Raw genomic sequence first — 10,646 nt, 5'->3', positions numbered from 1 at the left:
CTATGTCGTATAAAGGAAGTAAAAAAATACTACATTTACTAGCTTTAAAAAATTACTAAAAAAATGGTGAAAATGCTATTTTGAAAAGTTACTTCTGCTAAGGTCTGTAGTAAAAAAAAATATTTGCCGTATTAAAAAATTTTACTTACATAAAAGTTGCACCCAGGTGTAGGCTTGATAACTTTTTTTGCAAAATTTGCATACCTCAATCCAAAAAGTAAAATGGCAGCCATTTCCGCATGGCGGGGCTACTCGGGACACCCCCTGGGGCTATTCGGGACACCCCCAAAAACGCATTTACAGTAGAACCTTGGTAAGCAAAGGCTCCAGTTAAGAAGAAAATTGATTAAAAACAAAGAATATTGATTACATTTACCTCGCTCGGTGAAAAAAGTTCACTTATCGAAAAATTAGTGCATCATCGGTCATCACAAAATTGTGCATAGAATGTCATATATAGAATTGTGCACCAGGCATCATAGAATGAAAAGTAATTGACCTAAACTATGATTTATTTCTGCAAAACATATGATGGTTGTTACTGAAACATTCCTTTCTGTTTCAGGTATGTTTTTCACGATCTTTTTTTTCATAGTAAATTCACTCAAACCAATTAAAATGGTGTGAAATTACAAGCCATCCTGTAAGCTTATAGATACAGAAAAAATGTTATAAGGCTGCTGATATGAAGCTTGCAGTGGACAAGGTTGTTGTAAATGCTCAATGGCATGTTCATGGATACGGTAATATTGCATCAATAATACGGTAATTAATGTATATGGTAATATATCGATAAATGAAATATATCGATAAATGAAAAAGAAGTAAAAATCACAGAAAATGCCATTTATTCTACCTCTACATCATCTACAATGAAAGAGGAGGACTTCAGAGTACTGTTAGTAATGGATGAGTACACTCTGCATGCTTCAAATATTTTAAAATGAAGTTTTATTCCAAGTGTCCCGATTAGCCCCGTTCGACGGGGCTACTTGGGACACTCTTTTTTTTGCTTCTGGCACCTTACGAATAGCATATGGAATTTTTTCGAATTTGCCATTTCGATAGCCCTTGCAAAGAGCTATAAAATGAGCCTAAACTTGTTTATGAAATGTTTCATGGTAAGAAGTTATTGACAAAAAATGCTCACAACCGTCCCGAGTAGTCCCGGTTGACGGTACTGGAAATCTGAAAGACCACAAGCACGCACAGTAAGGTTTCTTCTGGTATGCTGGAAGGATCAGGATGCAGTGAAGCTTGTTCGGAAATCAGTTGCGATGTGTGTAAGTGTAGCGGTGCGAGGATTATGGATAGTAAGGGATCTACTATCAAAGTTGCTTGCAGCACTTTCTTATTAAAAATTACCCAGCGATGGATATTGAAAATGGCTGGTGACGCTTTGAGCTAAAAAACCATATCTTGGCGATGCTGCTTGCACCCTCTGATTCCTTGGGGCAATATGAATATGGGCTTTTTTGTCTTATTTACAGATAACTTCTGCCTAATTTTTCATAATGCCTATCTACAATAAGTACAAGTATATATACAATTTTTATGACAAATTAAAATTTTAAAACTTCTTTAAACTTTTGAAAACACTTCTTATCAGAATGTCAGTAAGGTAGTCACCGACATGTGGAACTGACTAGACAAAGCTATGACGGAGCATATGTTTAGTCTTGAAATCATGAAATGCCTAGCACCTTATGGACCAGGCAATAAGTCCAGCAGCTATTTCTAAGTCAAACAATTGTCAGTTATGGAAAGATCAGGTTCAGAAAACCGGATCCCTTGTTGAATCAGGTCACAAAAAGTGCAAGAATTGGCAACAGGCTATGGGCCTATTTCTTCAGTGCTGACAATTCTATTATATTCTATTTTATTCTATCTTGGGAATATCCTGCCAGAACACAATGTAATTCTATAGTTAATTTTATGAAAGAACATAGTATTTTGAGATTTTGCATTGATCAATGGACCTTTCCGCAACACACTTCACACTAGCATCACCCCTCACAAGACGTGACAGTTGCAACCGGAACACACAATGAGTAAACAAAAGACAGCATTGGCTAACAGCAACAGCTGAACAGGCAGGAAATTTCAATTTATGCAAAACAAAAGTACCTTTTGGATTTGAAGTCCAGTTTTAAGTCATTAAATGCCTAAAAATATTAAAAATTTATGTTTAAGCATAGATTTCAATGCTGTTAACATTGAGAAACTTCAAATTATCTTTCTTAGCATATATACTTGTTGAATGAGTTATAATTTGGTTATATATTTCACTCAAAACTGCTTACAGAACCAATCGGTCCGCTCTGACTCGGGTCTCGGTCTGATCAGATGTATGGTTTACATAAGTCTCTTGACATTGATTGCTAATGTAAAGAACTAGATATTTGTTTACATTACTAATTTATCATAGGAGTTTTATCTCCATATTTCTATGCTTGGTTACAACTTACAAGTGAAATTCATCACCTGAAATAAAATTTTCAAGTAAAATGTGAAAACTAATGTCATGTGAATTTGTATGTTAGGTAATCTCTTGTTTGCCACCTTACAAATATGGGTAAATTTGAGAGAATAATAACTTTGCCACAAGTTTATTTGTTTATTTTAACAATAGTAGGTAGTATTAATTATTCCATTAAAACAAAACATTTTGAAAAGTATTTGCTTTATGACATATCACATGTGACATCACATGCAATTCATATTCCTTTGTGATGTCACTGCAAGTCATTGTTGTTTTGTCAGTCATTGTCATTGTTGCCATTTTGCAACCTAGGAAAGTAAGATATTTTACTACTTAATTCTTTATTTTTTTTTAAATTACGGTAATACATTATACTAAGTGCATCCAAAAAAAGGGTGTTTTTTTAATTATATGTTTTTTGGGGTGTAGATTAAGAATCTGAAATCCATTTTTGGCGGTCGGCATTTTTTTTATATATTTTCTATTGAAAACAAACCAACCTAACCTAACCTAGCGCGATTTTTGGGTTTTACCTATGTTTACAGTCATTCCCAGATTGATATAGATCATTTCCAGTCTGTAAACCTATGTAAAACCCAAAAATCGCGCTAGGTTAGGTTAGGTTAGGTTTGTTTTCTATAGAAAATATATAAAAAAAATGCTGACTGCCAAAAATGGTTTTCAGATTCTTAATCTACACTCCAAAAAAACGTATAATTAAAAAAACACCCTTTTTTTGGATGCACTTAATCTAAAGTATTACCAAAATTACTTTGTGCAACATGATTTGTGTAGATTGTACTGTACATATTGCTGATCTGACTTGGAGAAAATTTACTTGCAGAGAAGGCTTCATCCAGTACTTTGAAATTGACACTTGTACTTCATTGTAAATGTGAAATCTAAAAAAATGATAAAATTTTAGGTTATTTATGTGAATGTAACATTGAATTTAAAGCCATTTACATTTTACATTTAGCCTTTTTTTCTAAAATTATGTCTTTAAAATTACATATTTTGGGTTTGAAATTCTACAAGCCAAATTCTACTTCATTCTTATTAAACTTGAAATTTTAAATTTTAAATTGACATAACCCTTGATGCCTCTGTTCTTATCTCGCCAGGCTCATGCCATGTCTCACGCCTGCTGCTGCCCAAGCCTCATGCTACACTCTTCACTTCCATTATAATCTGACCATTACGTGCTCTAAGGTAAACAATAGACGCTTCCATTATAATCTGACCATTACGTGCTCTGAGGTAAACAATAGACGCTTCCATTATAGTCTGACCATTACGTGCTCTGAGGTAAACAATAGACGCTTCCATTATAGTCTGACCATTACGTGCTCCAAGGTAAGCAATAGATGCTTCTATTATAACTTGACTATTAAGACTTACTATGTGTTTGGCTCATTTAATTTTCTGTTCAGAATTATTGATCTATATTTCATTAGAGGTTCTTTGTTGCTCAGCTTTATTGGACAGTGTGGTGTGGTGGATGGTGGTGTGGTGTGGTGGACGGTGGTGTGGTGTAGTGGATGGTGGTGTGGTGTGGTGGATGGTGGTGTGGTGTAGTGGATGGTGGTGTGGTGTGGTGGACGGTGGTGTGGTGTAGTGGATGGTGGTGTGGTGTGGTGGATGGTGGTGTGGTGTAGTGGATGGTGGTGTGGTGTGGTGGACGGTGGTGTGGTGTAGTGGATGGTGGTGTGGTGTGGTGGATGGTGGTGTGGTGTAGTGGATGGTGGTGTGGTGTGGTGGACGGTGGTGTGGTGTAGTGGATGGTGGTGTGGTGTGGTGGATGGTGGTGTGGTGTAGTGGATGGTGGTGTGGTGTGGTGGACGGTGGTGTGGTGTAGTGGATGGTGGTGTGGTGTGGTGGATGGTGGTGTGGTGTAGTGGATGGTGGTGTGGTGTGGTGGACGGTGGTGTGGTGTAGTGGATGGTGGTGTGGTGTGGTGGATGGTGGTGTGGTGTAGTGGATGGTGGTGTGGTGTGGTGGACGGTGGTGTGGTGTAGTGGATGGTGGTGTGGTGTGGTGGATGGTGGTGTGGTGTAGTGGATGGTGGTGTGGTGTGGTGGACGGTGGTGTGGTGTAGTGGATGGTGGTGTGGTGTGGTGGATGGTGGTGTGGTGTAGTGGATGGTGGTGTGGTGTGGTGGACGGTGGTGTGGTGTAGTGGATGGTGGTGTGGTGTGGTGGATGGTGGTGTGGTGTAGTGGATGGTGGTGTGGTGTGGTGGACGGTGGTGTGGTGTAGTGGATGGTGGTGTGGTGTGGTGGATGGTGGTGTGGTGTAGTGGATGGTGGTGTGGTGTGGTGGACGGTGGTGTGGTGTGGTGGATGGTGGTGTGGTGTGGTGGATGGTGGTGTGGTGTGGTGGACGGTGGTGTGGTGTAGTGGATGGTGGTGTGGTGTGGTGGACGGTGGTGTGGTGTAGTGGACGGTGGTGTGGTGTAGTGGACCGTGGTGTGGTGTGGTGTAGTGCACGGTGTGTTGATGTTATCTTGTCTTGCAGACGCTGTCCTCGGCGAGGCGTAGTCCCGGCCCAGTGTAGCAGGGATGACGTCAGTTAGCAAGAATCTCACAAGAAACCTCACCGACGTGCAGCATTTGCCTACAAAAACGCAGGTGCACAACGAAGAACAAATGCACCGCAAGCCGATCCACAGACAACTAACGTCGGCCCACAGGAAACAGACGCAGGACCATAGGCAGCAGACGCCGGACCATAGGCAACTAACGTCGGACCACAGGCCTCTGACGCAGGACCACAGACAACTAACGTCGGCCCACAGGAAACAAATGCAGGACCAGAGGCAACACCCGCCAGCCATGGGGCAGCGTTCTCCTCTCGTTGCCACCCAGGAAGGAAGGTCAGGTCCTGAGCCTCGTCTGACCACCGACGCTCGCAGTGTCTCCCCTAAAGTGTTCCACTGCCCCGACTGCGACTACTGCACTGTCTACGGCTTCCATCTCAAGACGCACATCCGACGCAGACATCTGCACGAGAAGCCTCTGCAGTGCACCAGCTGCGCCTACAGCTGCGTCTCCACGTCAGACCTCACACGACATCGTCAGTACAAGCACACGTCAGCGCGTCCCTTCAGGTGCCGCCTCTGTCCTTACGCGTCGGCTTCAGCGAGCAACCTGAGGACCCACAGCCGCGGCAAACATGGCTGCCAACTGCTGGCTTCTGGACATGAATCTCTGGCAGCTGCAGAACCTGACTCTCGGGACGCGGGCTCCGTGACGGAGGTGACGCTACAGCAGCAGTCCGTGTCCTGCAGTCCCGTGGTGCGGCGCTACAGCTGCCCCGCGTGCCACTACACGACGCCCTCCCTGAGCGTCCTCAAGTACCACACGGCGGAGACCCACAAGAGCCACATGAGGTTCAGGTGTGGCGAGTGTGGCTACAGCACCCCCAGCAAAGGGTTCCTGCAGAGGCACTACCGCCAGCAGCATCCTGATCACAAGCCGCTGCTCTGCAACATGTGTGACTTCTCGACGCGCTGGGCGCTGGCGCTCAAGAACCATTTCATCACCAAGCACCACGACCAGCTGCTGCTGGACTTGCAGGTCGGAGAGACGGATCTTGGTGACCTGCAGCAGTCCGGCAGGTCTTCTGAGGGCAGGTCTTCTGAGAGCAGGTCTTTTGAGTGCAGGTCTTCTGAGTCCAGGTCTTCTAAGGGCAGGTCTTCTGATAGCAGTTCAGGGCCAGCCACTCTCGTGCATGTGGTCGGGGCGAGGGAGGTGATCGAACTGGATTACGGACTCAGAGCTGAGCAGCCGGTGGCAGGTCATGAAGCAGGTGGCATGGAGGGACACTGCGTGGAGGGCGACGGTTTCTACGTGGAGGACGAAGAGCACTGCATTGTGGACGAATATCACTGCGTGGAGGACGAACAGCATGATGTGGTGGACGAGGAAGTTGTCATAGAACATGAGGTGATAGAAACCTTTGATGTGGAATACGACCTCCCAGTTTATAGACATGATGACGTCATAGGAACTCAAGCTTGTGAACCAATCGAACCTGTCGGCCGTGAAGAGAGACAAGAGGTACCCAGCCAAGAGAGACAAGAAGGCCCCGACCAAGAGAGACAAGAGGGCCCCGACCAAGATAGACAAGAGGGCCCCGACCAAGATAGACAAGAGGTCCACGACCAAGAGAGACAAGAGGGCCCCGACCAAGAGAGACAAGCGGGCCCCGACCAAGAGAGACATGCGGGCCCAGACCAAGACAGACAAGAGGGCCCTGACCAAGAGAGACAAGAAGGCCCCGACCAAGAGAGACAAGAAGGCTCCGACCAAGAGAGACAAGAGGTCCCCGACCAAGAGAGACAAGAAGGCCTCGACCAAGAGAGACAAGAGGACCCCGACCAAGAGAGACAAGAGGTCTCCAATCAAGAGCTCTTGAAGACGCGCGTATTTTATGAAGCACCTGACGGGATCACCGCCCACGAATTATACGAAGAAGAACTCATGGACGCCGAGATTATTTACGAGGATTCTGGTGACGTTGTGGAGCAGGAGGAGGTCGTCAGAACCTACGTCGCTGATGAGCAGGACGTGTTAAGGCCTCACCAGGACGACGAAGGCGGAGGACTGTCACGGGAACCTCACGCCTTCATCGCCGAAACGGAACACCGCGCCATGGAGGAGGACGTCGTAGTCTCTTGCCGCGACCCCGTCAGTTATGATGACAGAAGAGCTTATGATGAGAACAATGTTCCCTACTGCGACAACAGAGCCACGTTTAATGAGAACAATGTTCCCTACTGTGACAACAGAGCCACGTATAATGAGAACAATGTTCCCTACTGTGACAACAGAGCCTCGTATAATGAGAACAATGTTTTATATGATGCACAGCAAGGCTCTTACATTGCAAATAATGTCTCCTTAAATAGAAACAGAAGATATCCTACAGAAAATAATATCCTTCGAGGTGATGTGAAAGGATCTCATGTCAACCGAGGCCCTCTAAACCAACAAGAGCTTCCTGCTGCTGCCGGTGAGGGCGCCTGTGGGCAAGACAAGAAGAAAGCACACGTTGATTTTCTCCAGCAGGAAGTTTTGAAGGGAGAAATTTTTACGCTTCCTGATATTTTAGGCACCGAAGATGGCTTTTGCGCTCTCGAAGAAACCAAAACGGGATTAAGGAAGACGGGACAAATCGAAACTCTAGACGTTACTGCTAACGATTTCTTCGTTGACGTCCAGGACCCAAGGCAACGGACTGATGAAGATCAAAATTTGAGAACCGTTCGCGGTGAAGAAAGACAGTTCATCCCTGACAGTTCGACGTCAATAGAAGAAAAACGGCGACGAGGAGGAGAAAAAGAATCAGTTTTTGTCATCGACAGCGAGGCTGCGGAGTTGAGTTTGGAGAGACCGAGGGCGGCTCTGTATCAGTGTAGCGCGTGTTCCTACTCCAGCCCGCTGTTCCACAACGCCCTGAAGCACGTGCAGCGCCGCCACAGGAGGGAGAAGCCCTTTGTGTGCGACCAATGCCCCTACGCGGCGGGCTCTAAGGACGACCTACAGCGACACAAGCGCTACAAACACAGCAACGAGCGCCCCTACAGGTGCACGGAGTGTGACTACGCCTCCGTCGTGCTGTACAACCTGCAGGTGCACTACAGGTTCAAGCACAAGCACGCCTTTAATTACAAGTGCAGCGAGTGTCCTTTCTCGGATACTTTGAAACAGAAAGTCCTCGCGCATTACCGCAAAGTCCACAAAGACACATCGGACAACGAGGACCAGGAAAAAACCTTCAGGTGTCGCGAGTGTGACTTCCAGACGACCACCATACACCTTCTGCGTGCGCACTGCCGACGCAGACACTCAGGCCGCAAGTCGTTTAAGTGTCGCGTGTGTGGGGCGCCCTTTGAGACCAGGGACACTTTAATGGTCCACCAGCGGCAGCAGCACGTGGAGCTCAGGCCCTTCGTGTGCAGCGACTGTCACTTCTGCTCCGCCTACAAGTGCGTCTTGACGCGTCATCGGCTCAAGGAACACACGCGGGACAAGCCCTACCAGTGCACCGACTGTGACTTCGACGCCTGCGACGTGAGGGCCGTCCAGCGGCACTACAGGAGGGCGCACTCCCTGGGGGCGGCGTGAGGGGCGTGTTGCACTGCCTGGGGGCGGCGTGTTGCACTCCCTGGGGGCGGCGTGTTGCACTGCCAGAGGACGGCGTGTTGCACTGCCAGAGGGCGGCGTGTTGCACGTAGGGTGTTGGATCTCACGTAACACGCGTGTAGGAATTCACGCGAAATTATCAATGACTACTAAAGGGGTCCATCTTCTCAGATGATTATCATGTCATGTGTTATAAATATTATAAATCCTGCTTGTAATTGTCCATGTATTGTGGTAATAATTCCTAATAAATAATTAATAGTAATTGTAACGCGTATAAATTATAGAAGCAAGCAGCCAAAACTGTCTTCAACTTCCAGCACCTCAGCGACTGTAGAATAAAACTTCTACTTTTTTGTTGTTGTTTTTGTTGTCCATGCAGCACAATTGTTCAATTGTGTCTGGCACACCACACATGTGATGTGTACATCACACACAACACAGCCACAGATAACACAGGCTCCCTAATTACTTATTAACTATATATATTTAATGGTCCCGCTGTATTTCCCCGTCAGTTTCTACGTTGTAATCTCAGGTCGTTCAATACTAATTTCAAAATTTTCTCAAAGGATTTATTAGAAATAATGGTGCACAATTGTTGAACAATTCATTATTAAATCAGTAAGAATTGTTTGTGCAAGAAGACAAACAAATTATTGTAAATTACCAGGTTTGTACGACATGTATGCTAAGATTTCGTAAGTAATTATTAACATTGTAAATAATATATTAATGTAACACAATAGTTTCAATTCATTGTTGTGATTTTCAATAAGAAAAATCACTTTTCATGTCCTGGGTAAAGTTAGCCGTTTCAAAAATTCTGCATTAATGGCAAAGTATAACCGGCTTAGTCCGCGTATAAAAAGGCATGTAACTCAAAATATGCTAGTCAATTTATAGGTTCAGGTGCAAAAATTAAATTTACCTTTTTTCCGTACATTTTAAAATATAATAAAGTGGTGCTGTCATCATACATTTGTGTCGAGAAACGCAATGGAGAAAAAAAACACGGAATTTGTCCGAAAAAAAGTAATCGTGATTCACTAAACGTGTTAAGTGGCAAATAACACTTGAACGAAAAGAGGAATACTTGAGTAACACAAGTAATGCTCAAGTGATACGAAGAATACTTTAGATAAATACTTGCACTTTGGAATGCCGTCTAGAAGTGTTTTTGGATCATTTAAATGGCTTTGTAAAATATTCAAGATTTAATGTTGTGCAAATGGAACTCGACGGAACACTTGAATTGAATTTTTTAATTCAATTAATTTATTAAATATTTTTAATTCAGTTGATTTATTCACTTTATTTATTAATTCAATTTTTTAGTTATTTCAATTAATAAATTCAAGCTCGTTAGTTCAGATCGCGTCGTCATGGCAGTAAAAACAGCGACATCAGCCGTGAACATTCGATGTGCTGGTGCGAAAATTCAATATGAATATTATTTACATCATTAACTGCATCATCCGGATACCTGCACCACTAATTTACATCATAACTTCATCACTAAAAACTTATAAGCAAAGAAAACTCCACAAAAACTTTGCTTTCTAGTTTTCAGTGAATTTGCGATTTAAGCAAACGAGTGACATCATTACTTATAAACTTCAGCACTAATTTACATCACAACTTCACCACTATTTACATCACAAATAGACAAATATATACAGCAGCAGACAATATCATTATTAACCAAGGGCGTGACGCAACAAGCGCCCCTAGGAGGCCGTGAATGTGGCGAGATGGAGCACGCCTCCATCAGGAGTCGTGATACTGCCAAGGAGCTTAGCAGGGGCGGGGCCCTTTGTCAGCGGGACGTCGGAGGATGCCAGGGGCGGGGAAGATGTCCCTGAGATGGATGGTGTCCCCGAGAGGGAGGACCCAGCAGCAGAAGCTGTGGACGCTGCTGGGGAAGAACTTGGTCCAGGGGCGGGACTAGGTCCTGAAGTGGGACTAGGCCCAGTAGGCCCAGGAGCAGGACTAGGCCCAGGAGCGGGACTAGGC

The 10,646-nt window shown here is 44.6% G+C and overlaps 1 protein-coding gene across 4 annotated transcripts; it reads left to right on the top strand.

Annotated features, from left to right (window-relative positions):
- The first annotated feature begins 3,510 nt into the window (after nucleotides 1-3,510).
- Nucleotides 3,511-8,986, top strand: LOC108671345. 4 transcript variants are annotated; one of them, XM_018158876.2, is made up of 3 exons: nucleotides 3,511-3,694; nucleotides 4,999-7,211; nucleotides 7,296-8,986. In XM_018158876.2, exons 2-3 carry the CDS (start codon nucleotides 5,043-5,045, stop codon nucleotides 8,610-8,612), a joined length of 3,486 nt encoding a protein of 1,161 aa, XP_018014365.1. In that variant the 5' UTR covers nucleotides 3,511-3,694; nucleotides 4,999-5,042; the 3' UTR covers nucleotides 8,613-8,986. The 4 variants fall into 4 exon arrangements, with proteins under 4 accessions (XP_018014365.1, XP_047741090.1, XP_047741091.1 ...); XM_047885134.1 differs by having other exon boundaries at nucleotides 7,254-8,986; XM_047885135.1 differs by having other exon boundaries at nucleotides 4,999-7,295; nucleotides 7,338-8,986.
- Nucleotides 8,987-10,646: the final 1,660 nt, after the last annotated feature.

This window comes from Hyalella azteca, unplaced genomic scaffold (assembly GCF_000764305.2).
Source record: "Hyalella azteca isolate HAZT.00-mixed unplaced genomic scaffold, Hazt_2.0.2 contig17021, whole genome shotgun sequence".
Lineage (NCBI taxonomy): Eukaryota > Metazoa > Arthropoda > Malacostraca > Amphipoda > Hyalellidae > Hyalella > Hyalella azteca.
Note: the sequence above shows the minus strand (reverse complement) of the source record. Positions and strands in the feature narration are given on the sequence as shown.

Excerpts from the sequence above, each read along its gene's own strand:
- LOC108671345 (XM_018158875.2), top strand. The coding sequence starts at position 5,043 with ATGACGTCAGTTAGCAAGAATCTCACAAGAAACCTCACCGACGTGCAG.